Source organism: Canis aureus, chromosome 16 (genome assembly GCF_053574225.1).
Source record: "Canis aureus isolate CA01 chromosome 16, VMU_Caureus_v.1.0, whole genome shotgun sequence".
NCBI classification, from domain to species: domain Eukaryota; kingdom Metazoa; phylum Chordata; class Mammalia; order Carnivora; family Canidae; genus Canis; species Canis aureus.
The window spans coordinates 18007472-18026968 of NC_135626.1; the positions used below are offsets into that span (position 1 = coordinate 18007472).

The 19497-nt window shown below is 52.8% G+C and overlaps 2 protein-coding genes across 9 annotated transcripts in view; one reads left to right on the forward strand and one right to left on the reverse strand.

Moving 5' to 3' along the window:
- Window positions 1–19497, reverse strand: part of PIPOX (pipecolic acid and sarcosine oxidase) — a 96052-nt gene that overhangs the window by 58791 nt on the left and 17764 nt on the right. For all 3 annotated transcript variants that reach the window (XM_077851978.1, XM_077851977.1, XM_077851976.1), the window contains exon 2: window positions 8051–8208. The gene's annotated coding sequence lies outside the window, so the exon portion shown is untranslated. The remainder of the gene's footprint in view (window positions 1–8050; window positions 8209–19497) is intronic.
- SEZ6 (seizure related 6 homolog) overlaps window positions 1–19497 on the forward strand; it is a 45322-nt gene that overhangs the window by 12613 nt on the left and 13212 nt on the right. For all 6 annotated transcript variants that reach the window (XM_077851970.1, XM_077851967.1, XM_077851965.1 and 3 more), the window contains exons 2-3: window positions 8476–9123; window positions 9595–9728. In XM_077851970.1, coding sequence (XP_077708096.1) covers window positions 8476–9123; window positions 9595–9728 — 782 coding nt within the window. The remainder of the gene's footprint in view (window positions 1–8475; window positions 9124–9594; window positions 9729–19497) is intronic.

A 19497-nucleotide genomic window follows, 5' to 3' on the forward strand; every position in this document is an offset into this window, starting at 1 on the left:
AGTGTGGCAGAAATTTTGAGCCCAGGCTGTGGACCAGGCAAACCCGATTCAAACCTCTTATTTGCCATTTTCTTCCAGTATGAACTAGGATAATTTACTTTGCTTCTCAGTCTTGGTTCCTTCCCATGTAAAGTGGAAAATACTGATTCCAAGCATGGAGAGCTGCTGATCTGGGTGGAAGACAACTCTCTGGGAGGCCCACGCCTGACCCATAGAGAGTGCTCAATAACTGTAAGTGCCCTGCCATGACCTTCAGGCCAGGCAGCTGCTCTGGGGCTGCCCTAGGAGCCCTGGGGAGTGGCAGGCCAGGCTCCCTGCCCCCCTGTGCTCCTGAATGGGCACTGAGGTTGCAGCAAATCAACCAAGCACAATGGGCATTGTCATGGGACATTCACATAGCCTGGCCCCATCCTGGGCCAAATCACAGGAGGCCAAGCCTTCCTAGCTGTCTGCCACCCACGAAGTCCTCCTAAACTGCCTCTACCTCAACTCCCAAAATTGCCCATCCCCTCAGAACACCAGTGCTCAGTCAAGGTTGGGAAGCCAACATCATCGGTGGGCGGCACTCATCCTTCCCAAGGGGGTGAGTGGTGATAGGCCCAGTTCTCATAAGACCCTTATGAAAAATCTAAAGAGTACCAGGGTTCCTTGTCATTTCTCCTGCCCAACCCCAGTCCCCAGTTTTCCAGGCTCAAAGGAGGGAAACAAATACTGCCACGCCATCTTAACTCTTCTCTGAGACCCCAGCTTTAGGCTCTTTCCTGCTGAGAGGCAGTGAATACTACAAGAGGTCAGGTAAGAGCTACACTTCCATTATGGTAGCCTTAACCACATGTGGCCATTTAAATGTAAATTCATTAACATGAATTAAAATTTAAAACTCAGTTTCTCAGTCTTCATTTCAAGTGCTCAATATCCATGAGTGGCTACTGGCTATCATATTGGACATGCAGATATAAAATGTTTCCCTCATCATAAAAAGTTCTATTAAGAGCACTGCTCTGGGCTGGACCACCCCCGGGTTTGAATCTGATACATTCAAATTAGTAGTCTTGGAAACTGTGCTCCCTGGGTCCCAGTTTCTCCATCTATAAATAGAATAATAAAAGTTCGTATCTCATAGAGTTATTATGAGAATTCAATGAGTTAATTCCAGTAAAGCGCTTCGAGTGGTGCTGTGCAGGTGATAAGTTCTCAGTCAACAGTAGCATTCCGTAGTTTTATTCACAAAGTCCTTTGTGACTCACTGGATCCTGGAAGGTGAGAGCTGGCAGGGCCCTCAGATACTTTTCCCATTTTACCAGTGAGGAATTGGAGGCTCAGGTTCAGGAAGTGATTTGTGTAAGGAAACCCAGCCTGTGAGGGGCTGGACCAGGACCAGGCGGGCTGACTCCTGGCCGGGGGCCACTACCTATCCCCACCCCGGCTCTCTCCATCTGACAAGAAGACCCCAACCCTGAGTTACCAAAGCTCAGGGTTATCCACCACCCCAACCCAGGATAGTGAGGGACAAAGCTGCCCCCAGCAGCTCAGGAAGAGTGAACTCTCTGTCCCTGGAGGTTTGCCACAGATGGTATACAGCCCTGTAAGTTTTAGAGAGTTTACTCTTCAGAGCAATTGGGCAAGATGTTCTCTGAGTCCCAACATCCTGAGTCCCGGCCCTGCCCCAAGTCCGCTGTGTGACCTGGAAAGCCTTTTGTTTTTTTTTTGTTTTGTTTTGTTTTTGTTTTGTTTTGTGTTTTGTGTTTTTATTTCATTTATTTATTCATGAAAGACACACTGAGAGAGAGAGGCAGGCTCCATGCAGGGAGACCAATGTGGGACTCGATCTTGGGACCCTAGGATCATGCCCTGGGCTGAAGGCAGGTGCTCAACCATTAAGCTACATAGGCATCCCTGGAAAGCCTTTTTGACTCAGTTTCCTCCTGCATAAAAGAGGGAGGAGTGAGAAGTTCACATGGGCTCAGATTCTAGGGATCAGCAACTTCCTCGCCTGGAGCCTGGCCAGGAGGAAGTGCCCTCATTCATATCTGCACTCCGGACTTGACTGGACTGCAGTCAAGTCTTGGAGTTGACCAAGAAAAGATAGTAGAAGGGTGTGATGGGGAGGGTGGTCAGTTGCAGAGAAAAAGAGGGTAGTCTGGGGTCAGGGACCCACAGCACTATCTGTGCTGACAGATACTCTTCATCGATTGCCAGTTGAGGCTGTGCTGGGGAACTGCCAAGGGCTGGCTGCCCATCTTTTCCCTGTAGAACCCGCCCCTGCCCGCCTCTGCCCTCCTCTGCCCACCCCTACTGGACAAGGGCCAGGCACTTTGGGGAGAAGGGAGCCTTCCAAGTGTGCAGATAGGCAGAATCCTTGAGCCCACCCTTCACTGTGCCAAGTACCAGAGGTCAGTATTTGTGGTCAGAGACGTGGAGAGAGGTGCCTCATGCTGGATCCTTGCCCACAGACACAAGTAGTACATGTCCTGAGGGCCCACCAGGAGGTGTCCCCAGGAAGTCAGAGGAGGGAGCTATTGTCACCCATTGGGCCAGCAGTGATAGCTCCCCAGAAGGGGTATAGGAGCTGGGCCTAGTAGGACGGGGAGGGTTTAAAGAGATAAAGGAACACTGAGTAAATGGGGCAGAAGGAGGAAAGCATTTGTTCTGGCAGAGAAGATCCCTTTGAGTGTATCTCTATGCCCACTCCAACTATGCCCATGCAAGACACCACCAGAACTTCCTTCCCCACCACCCCAAGCTGCCGGGGTTCCCAGTATAAGTGCCCTAGCATAGTGGGGCCAGGCAGCTGGAGGGACAGTCGGGAGGCCCCAGTGAAAGCAGTGGACAGAGCTGAGCGATGGAGCTAGCCAGCTCTGGGTTCTAGTCCCAGGTTTGCCATTCTTCAGCCATGAGACCTTGGATAAGTTACTTAGCTGTTCTGGCCCCAAATGTCTTTATATTTGGGGATAATGACCCAAAGCTTGGTAGAGTAAGGGAGGGGATAAGAGTGGCATGTGAAGGCATGGAGCACATGCTGGGCACACAGTGAGCACTGGGTACTGGCAGCTGACACCTGCCCCAATTGCCTGGCTCCAGACCACAAAGGGTAGAATGTGTTCATTCAGGCTCTGCCATATATTCTGGGTGACCTTAGAGAAGCCACACCCCAGCTTTGGGCCTCAGTTTCCCCATTTGTCATACGGGGAGTCTGTTGCCTTTCCTGTTGGTACAAGTAGTCAGATAACAGGAAACCTACCTCAGATGCAGGGATACTGTGTGGTAATTACTACAGTAGCACATGGAATCAGAAGCCTCTAGAATTGGACCTCAGGCCTCAGGGGCCCTAGGTGGCCTTGCTAGCCTCTACCTAGGGCCTCTTATTTCAGGGGCAGACCTGGGCCCAGGGTACTGTCACTATGGAGACCAGTCTCTGGCTCTGGGGGGCTCAAGCACTCTCACTCCCAGGACCTCTCTTCCCTCCCTTGGGCTCTGGGATAATGAGGGCCTGCAGGGGCCAGGCCCTCACTAATCCCCTATTAAAACTTGAAAGGGGCCAGGAAACCTCCAGAATAAACTCATTAACTTTTATGGGATAATAAATGTATCGCATTAAATTCTCATTCTTATGCTGGGCCAGCTTAACCTCCAGAACCCAGAAGGGTGGGCTCCCAGCCCACTGTATCCCCGGACTCCCCCTATACCCACCTGCTGTCCTCCTCCCTGCCCCCTCACAACCCCAGCTGAGAGCTGGTGCTACTACAAGGTAGGGATCAAGGCTGGCCTCATCTCAGAACTTTGGGCACCCCTCCCTGTGCTGGCTTTGGCTTCATCCTTAGGAGGCTAGCAGCTGTGGCCCTGGACGGGGAATGCCTGGCACCTCTGCAGGAAGATAGTTATCAGAGTGACAGAGGCCCTTCTGCCTTCACAGAGGATGGGGTGGGGCTGGCAGATGTGAGCATAGGCCAGTCTCTAGATGGCCCTCACCAAACCCAAATGCCCCCACTCCACAGATGGAGAAACACAGGCTCAAGTGGGCAGTCCCCCGCCCCAGTCACAGAGCCCGTGAGGTGTAGATTTGGGATTCAAACCTGAGGCTTTCTGGCTGTCTGGTGCAGGAAGATTTGCAGAAACAATAGCACCAAATAGGGCAGCCCAGCTGGCCCTGAGGTGGCATCTGGAGTCTATTGCCCAGTGCAGCAGGTCTCCCCAGGCAGGGCCACTTCATAATGACCCCAGTCCTTCATCACTGCCTCCACAGACCAATTCCAGCTCCACAGCCCACCAGCAGCCTCTTGGGTCTCAGTGAGCCTCAGTTTTCCCATCTATAAGACAGGAACGATAACACTTACCTAGTTGGATGTTATGAAAAAAAGTCCCCAGTGTTCAGGCTTCTGCTAAACAGAGGCTAGAGGACTCCCCGACCCCCATCCACCCCCTACCCCCATCCAAATGGGGCGTTCAGGGTGGAGCACAGGACTCTCATCTCTACCCTTACCAAGCTGGGCCCTGGGGAGGAGAGGGCAGGGCAGGTGGCCTTCCCCTGGAGGCCTCGTCTGGGCCTGGTGGGGAGGGGCCTCCAATCCCTAGAGGGGCCATGGTGGGGGGTGGGGGAAGAGGAGAGGAGGGCCGCTCGGGCTGGGAGGCGGGAGCGGGAGAGAATCCACCGGGGAGGCATCCTGAATGGCTCATTAGTGCCGATGAAAGCCTTTTTTCATTTCGTCTAAATACTTTAAACAGGGCTCCCTCCGATGTCTATTTGCATAGCTTAAGAGCTAATGCGGGGGGAGGGCCTAGGCGGAGGCAGGGCCACGCCAGGGCGGGGGTGCTGCTGGGGAGCTCCGGGGCTCTGAGGAGGAGGGGATGGCGGGTGAGGGGAGGAGAGGGGGGTTTCCCGGACCCAGCCCTCTACTGGGAAGAAGCCCTGGGCCCTGCGTCCTTTCCGGAGGAGAGGAGAGAGGGGCAGCCAGGGGAGTGCATTCCTGCAGTCTGGCACCAGTCGGAGGGGACAGGTGGGGATTTGGGGGACCTGTCCACCTCCTCCAGGCAGACCTTGGAGGCAGCTGCCCTTTGCATGACTAGTGTAGTAATATCCTCATTTAACAGATGAGGATGCTGACATTCTCAGGGTCACACACACTGCCACCCACCAGGGAACATGTTCCCTCAGAGAGGAGAAGCCTGGTCCTGGTCCAGCCCCTCCCTACCTTAGGCTGACCTCAGTGTTGCCCTGCCAGGAGTGGGTGGGGGCTGCCTGGCCTCCACTCTGTGGCCTCTCCCTCAATGCTTCCCTCAAAACTAAAATTTAGAGCAGTAAGATTCTCTGAAAACCCATCCAATGTGCCCATTTTACAGCAGCGAACACAAAAACTCTGAGAGGCAATTTGCCTGGGCTCAAGTGAGATTTAAGAGGCAGAGCTAACACTTGAACCCAGGTATGTGGGACACAGTGCCCCTGTCCAGAGAAACCAGTGTTCTTGGTTTCTGGTTTGGGGTCCAGACTCAGATATGCTTTGGGCATGAGGTGGGTGCTCTCTAGGTCCCACCCAGAAGGCTTCCTGAAGGTCCAGAGCAGGTCAGGCTCAACTCAGGTTCCAGATGCCAGCTCTACTTCCAAATTGCATGAGACCTTGGACAAGTCCATTCTCTCTCTGAGCCTTAGTCTCCTTGGCTATCTAGAGAGTTCTTTACTGGATAGCTCCACTCTCCTGTGAGGCAGGCTAGTATCCTGGGAAGACTAAGGCTTTGACCCAGATGGGCATAAGTTCAAATCCCAGCTCCATCACTGTGTGACTGAGCGAGCCCTCACCCCAGTTCTCTAGGCTTTGGCTTCTTTGTAATTCCCATCTCTCAGAATTGTAGCATCAATTTAATAATACAAGATCTGGGAACAGCCTGACTCAGTGTCTGGCAAACAGTAGGTACCTGATGAGACTGAGCATGTGGGTCCCTGATACCCCTGTTCCCTATGCCCTGCATCACACACTCCCTTCTGTCAATCTCTGCACCTTTGAACTCAGCCCAGGCAGAGACCCTGAGAAACCTGGTGGTAGGGAGGGTAGGTCACGAGGCCTCAGGCTTCCATCAGAGTCATCCAGGAGATCTGGAGATGCCCTCTCCCAAGAAATGGCTTGTCTCCCGGAAATTGTCTTACCCTCTCTGACAGTGGGTAGCATCCTCTGGGACCAAGTGGCAGCTGATTACGGAATCAATTTGCTTGTTTGATATGCTGTCTCGATCCCATTTAACCAAGTGCTCAGTCCCCCCAGATAACACAATCAGTGCAATCGACAGTGACGGGAGGTGCCCATTAGCTCTGCTCCATTGCCCAGCACCTACCTGGCAGCCGGCGGGAGGAGCTGTGCCCACTATGGTCCCTTCCCGAGACAGAAGATCTCTTTGCCCTTCATCCCCCAGTGAAGAATCCCAGTTCCCTAGCCTGGAAGCCACGGGCCACATCTCTTATTGGGCAATCCAGGAAGGGGACTCAGTCTGTAGCCTATGTGATGAGAAAGGCTCTTCTTCCTTGTGCTATGCTAAAATCAGTTTCAGCTCACCTGGCAAAGACTGTGTGACATCTGGGAGGTGGGCAAAGAGAGTAGCCCTGTCCTGGCATGACATAGGCACTGCCTGGACCCTCCATTACTGACTCAAATGAAAGACACAGGGCACTGGCAGACCATCTGCTCCAGGGGGTATGGGCCTGGCTGGGCATCTAGTTTGGGCATTGTATCGTCAGTGACTGGCACAGAATGCCGAGGCACAGATGGGCTGCTTTAGTGGGCATCTCAGGAGATAAGGGTTTGTCCTGTTTTCTCAGGGCTTTGGGACACCAAGGCCCCTCTGACCCAGAGTAATGGAGAGCCAGCCCTCTTACCTGCACCCACTTCTCCTGTCCCATCTCTTCCCTCCTCCCATTTGTCTGACACATCAGAGTTGCTATGGGCTCCTGAACAGAATGTAGGCCATCTGCCACTTCCTCATGCCTGCCAATCCATGGGGTGGGTGTGAGCCTGTGGAATGACAGCCCCACCATCAGACATTCAGAGGAACCAACCTTCTTCTTGCAAACTGTTAACTCGCCCTGGCTGTGTTTCCTGTCAAGTGCTCATGCAGCCATTTTGAGAGCTGTTAGAATTAGAATATCCTCCCATCCTTCTCGAAGCTGGCAAAATTCTGTATGAGCTGAATCTGGAGCCAGAATTCATTGACCTTTTCCTGGCAGTTAAGGATCTGAAGAGCCTAGTGGGCCACAAGCAGAATATGCATCATCTGTCCAGCTATGGTGGTTAAAAAAGTCAAAATAATCAATAGCAAACAATTTGTATCTCAAACCAGCAAAAGCAATAAGTTTTATCTTCCACAGCCTATCTAATTGATTAGTAGTGGCTGCCTGGATAACTGTGTTGAGAAGGATTCTGAAGTCCCATGTGGCTCAGCAAGAAATACCCAAAATTGATTAACAATGTCTGCCATGAGTTGAGCCTAACTAATCCCTGCTTTAGACCCTGCCCTAGATGGACCTTGGCTAGTATCACAAGAAAGATAATGGGAGGGAAACAAGAGAAAACTAATGGGAATTCAGAGAGATTGGATCAAATGAGGAAAAGAAATATCATCTCAGTTAATCCTAAAAAAGAAACCCCATTTTATAGATGAGTAGACTAAGTTTCAGAGTTTAGGTTATTTGCCTGAGGTCACACAGCCCCAGAGTGGAATGGATTTGGGGTTTAAAGCCACACATGCTTTACTCTAGAGCTTGGCTCTTCCCCCTCTCTTCACATCACTGCTCTAAAAGGATTTAAAACAAAAACAAAAACAAAACAAAAAAAAAAAAATGGATAAAAGAGATGATTTTCTGATAAGTGAGAGAAATGGGACATAATGGGACCCTAACAAAGATGTCATGTACCCATTGGGGAATCTAAAACAAAACCCCAAATATATGAAGCATTTCCTGAGACTTCACTGCAGCTTCACTGAGAACAGAAAATGAATTTGAATGCCCTATAACCTCAGGCAGGAAAGTCTCCATGGTGGGGGATGGCATTCTTGCTAAGGGTCTTACCTCAGGTCTTCAAGTCACTGGTTGAAGCCAATTCCTGTTTCCTCACGTATAAAATAAGGCCCCAATTAGAAATGGCAAATATTTATTTCTCATGTCGGTCTAAGGTAACAAGCATGGCTGCCTGGAGTGTTGTGTTTAGAAGGACTCTGAGGCCAAGTCTGTGAAAAGCAGGAAATAATGGAAAGATAAGTTAGTAGTGTCCACATCTGGTGCTGGAGCAGAAATGATCTCTCACATGATATCCCGAAAATATGTGATATCCTCTCATTTCCAGCTCTGAAGTTCTATAGCTCCTGATTCTCAACAGTGAGTACACTCCCAAGCCTCTCTGTCAACAGAGATAGATCTCCTACTATCTGGACTGGGTGTGATGCTGCTCACTGTAGGGCAGGGGGAGAATCTCTGATCATTCGTTATTATTTCAGGACTCTCCTCAGAGGCCCCAACCATGGGGGAAGGGCAGGCCCCAGGAATGGAAGAGACGGATGGGGAGCTGACAGTGGCCCCCACACCTGAGCAGCCAGAACGAGGTGTCCACTTCGTCACAACAGCCCCTACCCTGAAGCTGCTCAACCACCACCCACTGCTCGAGGAATTCCTACAAGAAGGGCTAGAGGGCAGCGAGGAGGGGCTGAGGCCAGCACTGCCCTTTCAGCCTGACCCACCTACACCACTCACCCCAAGTCCCCTTCCCCGCCTGGCCAACCAGGACAGCCGCCCTGTCTTCACCAGCCCCACACCAGCCATGGTAGCAGCACCCACTCAGCCCCAGTCCAGAGAAAGACCCTGGAGCCTAGAGTCAGAGCCCCGTGTGCTTCGTAGCACAGCTCCCTTACCTCCAGTGCCTACCCTGGGCCCAGGGGAAAGGCCCAGTACCACACTCCCTAGCAGAGCATGGACTCCAACCCAAGAGGGACCTGGAGATATGGGCAGGCCATGGGCTCCAGAGGTCAAGTCTCAGATCATGGGGCTTGGGATGGAGGGAACCATCACCACCTCTACAGCTTCGGGGGATGACGAGGAGACCACCACCACCATCATCACCACCACCATCACCACGGTCCAGCCACCAGGTCAGCTACTTGCTGGCTTGCAGATCTACAAATGGGGATGGGGAAACTGTGGGCCCCTAAAATCCTCTGTCCCTGTTACTGTGGACACCTGCCTTGCCTTTTGGCACCAAGGGCCAGCCTGCAGGAGGCATGGGATGGGAACCAGATAGCCTAGGTTAAAATCCTCATTGGAAGCAACTACAACAGACCCTAGAAATTTTGCTGAACCTCCCTGAGCCTCATCTGGAAAATGGTGATAAGACACACCTCATTGAGCCATTGTGAGGACTTAGATAAGATTACACATAGGTACTCGAGAAAAGGTGGTCCCCTTCTTTCAACAGGGAAGTAGACTCCCCTAGAGCTAGGCTTCACTACACATACACACACACACACACGCATTCATGCACATGCACGCATACACGGGTCAGCGTTGGTTGAACCAACAGCACCAGAGCTAGGCTTAGCCTTGTCTTTCCTCCTGCCTCCCAGGCCCTTGTAGCTGGAATTTCTCTGGCCCAGAGGGCTCTCTGGACTCCCCCGTGGCCCCCAGCTCACCTACTGATGTCGGCCTGGACTGTTTCTACTACATTTCCGTCTACCCTGGCTACGGTGTAGAAATCAGGGTAAGTGACCTGGATCCCACGGGGACAAAGCTGGGGCTAATATGTTATTTTTCCAGAAGGATGCTGGCTACTGGGGGAGGTGGGGATGCTTAGGGGCATCAGTCGGCCTAGAACCAGGGCTGGACCTAAAACTTGACGAGCCTCTGCCGTCCATACCAGAGAGTGAAAAGCTACTGTTCCTATCCCTCCATGCTCTCAGCTGAGAGGGGCTGCAAGAGAGCCAGGCGAGCCCATGCTCTTTCCCAGGGGCTCCATCAGGAGCTCAGGAGAGCTTGAGGAGCGGCTCTACTCTTGGTTGAGTAGGGGAGTGGGGGAGTGTCTGAATTTATGTGGCTGATGAGTGAGAATGCAGGGCTGCGTGGTTGGGCCTGAAAAGGCCATGGGGCCTTGTTGGCTGACTTATCCACTCACTCATTCCTTCAGCAAATACTCCCCCGGGCCAGGCCTCATGCTGGCTCCTGGAGTGCAAAGGTGGGGAAGATAGACACGGTGCACCAGCAGAGAGAACTAGCTAGTGGGCAAGTCAGGCCCACAGCCCCAACCTCCTGCCCCCTGCCTCCCTGGGCCATCTCATCTCTCCCTTGGGATTAAGACTCTCTCTTAACCCTCAAACCTGAGCCTGTAGGTCCTCATGGATATAACATAGGCTCTTCCACCTTCGCATATCTCAAAGCCAACTCTCACCTTTTGTTCCCCCAAACCTGCTTGCCACACCACTCCTGACCTCAGAGATGGACCCTAACCCATCAGAGACATAGAGCAGGGCCACCACTGTGCAATGTGGATGGTGCCTGGAGCGTGCATGGTGAGGTCGACTTGGCCCTTCTTTCTCCCTCTTCTCTGCGTCCCGTCAGCTCATGCCTATGTTCTATCATGGCACTCCCCAAAACTCAGATCTGCCTGCTTCTCCCCTCCATCCCACAACCACCACATATTCCAGCCTCCATCATCCTTCCCCCAGTAATGCCGTGGTTGCCTCACTAGTCACCCCACTCATGCTTGCCCCCACTGCCCTCCACCTCCACTGCAGTCACTTTGCTATTTTATTTTTTTAAAAGATTTTATTTATTTATTCACAAGAGACGCGCACAGAGAGAGAGGCAGAGACACAGAGGGAGAAGCAGACTGTATGCAGGGAGCCCAGCTTGATCTGGGGTTTCCAGGATCACACCCTGGGCTGAAGGTGGCGCTAAACCGTTGAGCCACATGGGCTGCCCTATTTTATTTTATTTTTAAAGATTTATTTATTTGAGAGAGAGAGAGCACAAGCCGGGCAGGGAGAAGTTCAGACAGGAGAGAGACTCCACATGCAGACTCCCCGCTGAACGTGGAGCCCAATGCAGGCCTCCATTTCACGATCCCGAGATCACGACCTGAACCGAAATCAAGAGCTAGACGCTTAACCACCTGAGCCACCCAGGTGCCCCTTATTTTATTTTACTTAAGTAAGTTCTTACACTCAAGATGGGACTTGAACTCATGACCCAGGGATCAAGAGTCACACGTTCTACTGACTAAGCCAGCTGGGCACCCCTCCAATTGCAGTCATTTTTCCCATATGAAATCAATTCTTCCCTCCACACCTTCCCAGAGGCCTCTGAATCAAGGCCAGTCCCTCTAACCAGCGTCTAGCCACTCCCTTCCTTGTTGTCTATACCCCTTCGCACTGAGAAGCTTGCAGCTAACTGGATGGGATGAGCCTGCCCTCCCCACAAACCCCAGTTGTGCATGCTCATCCCTCTGCCCAGAAGAGTCATCCTACTCTCCCTTCCCAGGACTCGCACTTGGTGTTACTTTCTCTGTGACTTCTCTTCTCATGCCTCGTCCTATGAGTCTGTTAATAGCTGGCCACATGCCCAGCTGGACTGTGAGCTCCTTGAGGGGTACCTTGGAGGACAGGGCCCAGCATGGGGTCTCCATGGACTGGCTCCAGGGACAATGCACAAATGGATGGAGGAAGGAAGGAAGGAGGTTACAGTGGCCTGAGTCTGGAGACAGAATGGAGGTGAAGGAGGGAATTGGACAGGTGACTGAGGAGCACAGAGAAGGGGGCAGAGGAGGAGTCCAAGAAACAGGGCTGTGCTCCCTCCTCCCAGCTCTAGGCCTGCCCCCATCCATCCCAAAGCCCCTGGATCTGGGCCTGGAGCCAACTACACCTGTCCTGGGGATGTCAGGTCCAGGTCTCTGAGCCAAATCCAGAAGAGGGGGACCCTCTCCCACCACCGGTGGGCCCCTTCCCTTCTTTCTGTAACCATTTGCTCCTGCTCTGCCAAGCCTTGTGCCCCTCGCTCTGGGTAATTAGGAGCAGCCACCCCCCCCCCCCCAGCCATTAGCACTCAGTGCCGCTTAATTAAGGTAATTAATGTAAAATCATCACCTAATGAGAGGCGGCACCGGCTGTGGTTCACTGGGTGGAAGGCGCCAGCTGCAGGTGTAGGGAAGGGGGTGGGAAGGGGCAGATGCCAGGTTGGGTGCCCTCCTGCAGGCCTGAGCTTGCTGCACCTGCCCCCCAAGCCTACCATTCCCACTGAGGCCCACTGGGCCAGGCTGAGCCCATTGCTGGCACTCCACAATGGGGCAAAGGGGCTGGCTCTGCCTGCCCCAGCCCTGGCCCCGGCCACAGGCCCCACTCTAGAGGCCCACCCCCCTCATCTAAGCCCTGTGACTGCTGTCTGGTGCTGCCACTTTTTTTTTTTCCATCAGAATGCCAAAGCTGTTACCAGGCAACCTTGAGATGAAGACCTGCCACAGCCCCGGATTGCTGTCTGGAAATGTGGCAAGCAGATGCTGGTGCCACCTTCTGCCTCTATGACCGTGGGGCAGAGTCCTTGGGGATTTTGTTGGCCCTGATAGCCTGAATTAGAGTCTGAGGCCATGGTGGGAAGGGCCTGGTGGAAAGGACAGAATTAGCCAGGGCCAAAGCAAGAGTTAAAAGTTTGTCTTCTTCCAGGGCCAGTTCCACAACCTCTGCTCCTAGCTGGGCCTCCAGGCCATACCACTCAGGTCACTTGGGGAACAGAAGAATTACCAATACTGCAGACCAATACCTATGGAGAGCTGGGTAAACTGAGGCCAGCAAGGAAAGGGAACTGCCTAAGGTCACTCCATTAACCACTAGCTACCGTTTTTTGATGAATGAATTTGTTCTGCAATTATAAATTGAACAATTCCAATGTGCCAGGCTCTGTGCTGGATGCTGGACACAGTTCCCAAGGGACACAGACGTTATAAGTCGTGACTCCAGATTGCTCAGCACTGTTGGGATGGAGTGGGAAGCCCAGGGGACGGTAGGATTCCCAGGATGGGGCACACTTCACCAGCCTGGAGCGCCGGAGAAGGCCTTCCAAAGGCCATAATACCTGCTCTGAGGCCTGACAAATGAGAGGTCAGCAGACAGGCCTGGACTGGGAAGCAGGTGGCTATGGCAAACTGGCCATTGAAGTTTGCCAGGTAGTTTGGGACAGGTGCTTTTTACTGCACAAAAGTGGGAGGTGAGCTAAGGGCCTTCTGGATTGCACTCCTGCCAGAAGCTAGGACTGAAAGCTGTGCCCTTCTGCCCAGGCAGTGGGGGTTGGAATGGGCGAGGCAGCCAGAAGTTCTAGAAGGTGCCTAAGGCTCCTTCAGACTTTGGGAAAAACTTGTGGCTTCTCTCCATTGTGAGTAAGCCCCTACCTGCCCCTCCATGAATTCACAGGGATGGTTAGGGTAGGTAGAGGGATGGAATCCAGGCAGGGGGGATGGGAGAAACCATGGGAAGAGAGAAGCATGTGAAGGACCCACAGATCACATCCCTGATATCACACTGAGCCCCTGCCATGTGACCACAGCTCTGGCTGAAGTCTGGGGATCAAGTCTGGGGCTCAAGTCATGAGGATCAGATTCAGGGCTTCCAGAGCCCCTAACTCCTCAGCTCTCTGTGTCCTGGACTCCAGCCCCTCCTAACCTGCTTTATCCCCTGCCCCCACCTCCCTTCAGGCCTCAGAGGGCCTCAGAGGGTCTGGGCTGCCCACATGGAGGAAGCCAGCTCAGGCCCTCTGTAATCAGGGGAGGTTTGCCTGTTTTGATTGGGGTCGGGCACTGGGCTGTCTTAAGAGATCCAGAGAAGCCCCTTCAGGATGGGTGAGCACAAGCCCCCCAGCCCATGTGGGTCCCATCCCTTCTCCAGGCAGCTGGTCTCCCCTGAGAGTTCCAGGCCATTCTGGGCCTGGCATGTGCCTCTTATTGCACTTGGCATTCCAAGAACCTTCCCACTGCCAGTCTCCATCTTGGCTTGGCTGCTCTCTGTACCATCTGGAGCCTGGGCACAGCTGCCCATAGCCTCTCTCCTAGTACCTCAGGTGGCCTCATTGGAACACAGCTCTCTCATGCCAGGCCAACTGCCAGTCTGATAGCCAGAACCAGGACCAGGCCTCATGTGGACACCAATAGGGTGGTGGGTCAATGGGGTGAGTTTTCCGGGCAACCTCCTCTGTTCTGGCTCCTAGAAGGCTCATCTGAGAGGGATTATGGAGGTGCAGGCAGGTCTGCCCTGTGGATTTCAGCCCCTCTCCCCATCCTCAGAGCAGACTCTGCCCGTCTGATATGGATGGGCATCAGCTCAGATAAGAGCTCAGAGGCTGTCATGTGGGCCTCTGCAGCCCATCTCTCAGTGACCAGGCAAAGCCCCTAGCCTTCCCTGGAACTGTTTCCTTCCTGTAAAAGGAGATGAACCATATGATGCCGAAAGGCCCTCCCAGCCAGTCCTTCTGATCCTGTGTCTTTCTTCTGGGTTCAGGAAGCCCCCTCATAGGCCAGACTGGGCAGGGCCCCTCAAGCTCTTGACCCTCCTTCCTGCTTCCTGGCAGCTGTAGGACCTGGGCCAGAAGGTGGCTCCCAGGTACAGTGCTTCCTAGGCAAAGCCCTGACTCACCTGAGGTGGAGCTATCACTGCGGCAAAAGCCACGGTCTTACCAAGGTAGAGCCCAGATCTCCCCAAGAAAGGGGGAGAGGACTGCTAAGCTGTGCCTGTTCTGTGCTGAGCTCCTTATGGGTGGGATCTGACTTAATCCTCACAACCCTATCAACTGTCTATGACCATCTGTTTCACACACAAAACTAGGGTTCACAAAGGTCATGTGACTTTCCCAAGGATCTTTCAACTAGTCAGTGATGGAACTGGGTTTGATTGCAGGACTCAAGAGCCTCTGGTTTTCCCCTGGCCCAGGAGACTGGCCCAGGTATGGCAAATCCAAAGAGGGAGCTCAGTTGGGGATTGTTGGGGGGCTCTACCCCAATTCTTTTTCTCAGCTCAGCCCACCTTCTCCTTTAAGACACTCACCTGGAATTCTTCCAGTTTGGGGGCAGGACCTGGAGTGCTACTGCTTGAAGACAAAGCACTAGACCAGGAATCTGGAGTCCAGAGTCCAGAATCTTGGCTTTGTTTTGCATTTACTGTGTGACCCAAAGAGGAACTCTCAACTTTTCTGATTACAAGGTTCCCTTATCTATAGAGTAGAAGTAAATATACTCTGCTCTGCCTCCCTTAGTGAGATTTTGTGAGATCTGAAAGGATAATGGGTGTGAAGGAGCTTTGGAAACTATAAAGGGTCTCATAGGAGAAGCTGTGATGATGCTACTGTTGGGAGTGGGGGAGCCCATGGAGGTAGGGGAGCACATGGATTTTATGGAGTGTGTGGATGAGGGAGCACATGGATGTGGGGGAGAAGGGCATGAGGGCACATGTGTGCCATGCCATGTGTTTGAGGGAACTATGTGCATGCAACCAGGCCTCTGTCAGACTATATACATGGATGCTGGCGACCAGGAGAATGTAGTGGTGCAGGGCTTGTGGCCATCTTCTGGGGGTGGGGCTCACACACCAGAGTCATCCTCGGGCTCATCTGCCTGTGCAGGGTTTTATTCAGGAGATTCTGATATCATCCTACCCACGAGTCACACTGTTAGGACATGTTCTGGAGACCCGACTGGCAGCTTCAGAATGGGGACAGACAGGCCAGTCAAGGCTAATGGTCTTGGGGCTGGCAGAGGGCAACCTAAATCCTCCTCACCTCCCATTCAGAAAGGAGTCGGCCCCCTCAAAGTGGCTGCATTTCCTTCCTTGAACTGAACTCATGGTCAGCTGGAAGCTGGGCAGTGCTAGACAGCCCGGGGTCCTGTGGGATTTGTCTTCCCTCTGCTCTATCTACCCCCTACCTGGCCCCCAGCTCCCCTCCCCTTGTCACAGGCTTATGGGTGTGGGAAGACAGCCCTTGTGAGCAGAGCTGACATTTCAATCTGTCTCCCAAGCTCTTCAGATGCCTGCAAATTGCATCAAGACTTCATCACCCTCCTTGTCCAACACTCAGCCCTGTCTGGCCCCTGTCAGGCCTGGCCCTCAAACAAGTGACAAATTATATTGCAGCCACTGCAGCAGGCCGGCAAGTGGGTGCTTGAAACCCAAGGGACCAGAGCCAACAGACAGCCCCTAGGTGAGGACAGGGTGCCTTCTGGATGTGAGCCAGGCAGCCCAGACCCACTCCATCCCATGCTCTCATGGCAGCCCTCACTACCAGGCAGGCTGGAAGCCAGGCTAGCTTGAGGGGGCCATAAGCCTCAGCTCCCAGTTTTCTTAGCCTTACGGGCTCCTGGGGAAGGGAGGGGGAAGAATGGCTGGTGGAAACATAAATCTCAACATCTTCGAAAAAGCCTGGTCTGACCAAAATCTACCCTGCTGCTAAACCTGGTGGGCATGGGGTCCGGAAATAAACATGTCTGGACATCTGGACAGGCGACACCCCCATGAGGTTGGAAGAGAAGGAGTTGCCTTTGCCTCCAGCAAGGCAAGATTTCTGTTACTTTACACCTTAGTGATCTTTTTGCAAGTTCCTTAGCCTCTCTGAGCCTCTGTTTACTTATGGGGATTTTACCTGTACCTTATAGAAGTGTGGCGAGGAGGAAATAATGCCTGTAAACAGAACAGGGCTTGACACATTGTAGGTGCTCCATGAATGCTAATTGCTATTGCTGTGCTGGCACCACTGGTGGCACTGCTGGTGGCAGAGCAGCAGGGTCACGAGCTGGAAGCTGTAGGTCAGAGGATGTTTGTGGCAACTAGGAAAAATGCTAAGTTCATTTCTGCTTCTCTGCTTTTGCCTCCACAGCCATTTCCCTGCAGTGACATCCTCCCTCCCTCCTCCTCTTCCCAGACCAGGCCCCTGCAAGGCCCTTGCAGATCTACCAGCTCCACACTCTCCCTGAGCTTGCAACCCCTCCACTCCCTGCACAGAGGATTCCCGCTGCATGCATTCAGTGCCACTTAAGGCAGATTATATGCTGCCTGGCGTCTCTCGATAATTACAGATTCCACGTGTGTGAGTCTTGTTTGCCCAACTCTAGAATCACAGAATCTCCAAGTTTGAAGGGACCTTATCCAGCCTCTGCCTGCGGCAGGAATTCCCTAAGGAATGTCCCTGGCAGATGGTCAGGCACCCTCCACCCAAACGTGCCCTATAAGGGAGGCTCCTCACGGACAGCTGACGCTGCCGTTCCAGCACCCTGTCTTCAGCCTTCTTTTGGGCCTCAAAGACCTACTAGGTCTTTTCTCCCAGGCAGAGAAGTCCCTAGGGCACATCTGTTCTCAGCACCCACAGTCTGAGGGACCCAGAGCACGGCTGTCTCCTGGGACCTGCCTGGGCTCAGCATCCATCCTCTGTGCTTCTCGGCTCACAGGTGTCTGGCGAAGAAGGCCTCCAGTGGCCCACACATTCACTCTCTCCACACATCTTTATTGCGACTGGCTATTGAAGAGGGCATTGTGACCCCAAATGCTATCCTGAGCTAAAATGGAGACGTACTGAGAGAAGGGACAGGTGCGGAAGGCCTGATGCAAAAGAACTGACTGGCCTGGCTTGGAAGGCAGAGGGTGGTGGTCCTGAGATCTGAAAGAATGACCAGCATCACTAGAAGGGCAAGAGAGGGCATTCCTGCATATGCAAGTACCCAGAAGGGTGGAGTGAGGTGTAGCATTTGACTACAGAGTGGGCAAATGAGGCTGGCAAAGCCACTGGGCCCAGCTGTGAGCTGAGAACTTTGCACCTTGTCTTCTGGGCAATCTGAAGTCACTAATGTGTTTGGGTAAGAAAGAGGTATAATCTGATCTGAGCCAGCCAAGACCCAGAGATGAGCTGAGGATAGCAGGGGGGAAGGCCATTCTCCAGGTGAGAAAAAATGGGCAGGGGGTGATGTTCAGAGCTAAGGGATAGAGAGGAGGAGCCAACTGGGATTTGGGGGAGGGAACAGATCTCTGGGCCCCCCATCCAATGTTTCTTGTACTGGGCCACACTGCCACTTCCCCCCAGGGCAGTCTATTGCAGTCCAATCCTCCTTTGACTGAATGAAGGTATGAAGCCCAGAAAGATGCTCCAGGGATTGAAGGCCTGAGGACTGGGGTGATGGTAGAGAGGCCTGGGATAGCCAGAGGGAAGGATTGGAAAAAGAAGCCTGGGGGCACTTGGGTGGCTCAGCTCAGGGGTTGAGTGTTTGCCTTTTGCTCAGGTTATGAATCCCGAGGTCCTGGGATGGAGTCCTGCATCGGCCTCCCTGCATGGAGCCTGCTTCTCCCTTTGCCTATGTCTCTGCCTCTCTCTGTGTGTCTCTCATGAATAAATAAATAAAATCTTAAAGAAAAAGAAAAGAAAGGAAAGGAAAGGAAAGGGAAAAGAAAGGAAAAGAAGAGAAAGAAAAGAAAAGAAAGAAAAGAAAAGAAAAGAAAAAAAGAAAAGAAAAAAAAGAAAAGAAAAGAAAAGAAAAGAAAAGAAAAGAAAAGAAAAGAAAAGAAAAGGGGATCCCTGGGTGGTGCAGCGGTTTAGCGCCTGCCTTTGGCCCAGGGCGCGATCCTGGAGACCCGGGATCGAATCCCATGTCGGGCTCCCGGTGCATGGAGCCTGCTTCTCCCTCTGCCTGTGTCTCTGCCTCTCTCTCTCACTGTGTGCCTATCATAAATAAATAAAAAAATATCACTAGACTAGTTTAAAAAAAAAAAGAAAAGGAAAAAGAAAAGAAAAGAAAAGAAAAAGAGGCCCAGAAGAGAGAGAAGAGAATGGTGGCCAGCATGTGGAGAGGGGGGTGCACAGTGAAGGGCCTGGCTGAGCAATCAGCAGGGGCTAAGTTAGGGAGGGCCCTGTGGGCCACAGCAAGGCATTTGGACTAGATAGTGGGGTCTTTGTGGGCTATGCGGAGTGCCACCAAAGGATTTCAGTGAGGAAGCACCACATCAGGCCACAGGTTGGGGCTACTAACTGGCTACAGTTCAGAAATATTGACGTGGAGGGAGAAGTGGCTGGAACCCTGCAGGCAGGGAAGCCGGTCAGGAGGCTGCCGTAGTGATCCAAGTGAGCAATAGCAGCGAGGAGCTGTGAAGTGGCAGGGGGGATGAAAAGTAGTAAAAAGATCTGGGTCCAATAGACAGGACCGAATGACTGATTGGCCGTGGAGTGTAAGGGAGGAGGCAAGATGCCAGTTTTGACTACGAGGATGCAGATGAATGGAGAGGGAAGCTGCTGGCTGGGGAAGAGGAAGGCTCAGTATGAGGCAGGCTGGGGGTTGGGGTGCCTGTAAAGTATCCAATGACAGGAGGAGTCCAGAGGAAGCTGGGCACATGGGACTGATGCTTAAGACCTCACATGGTGGGCCAGGCCCTTGGACACCATCTAGTTCAACACACCAACTCCATCCCCCAGAGAAATGAAGGGACAGGAAGCAGCTGGTGTCCTGGTGTCACTGAATAGCTTTG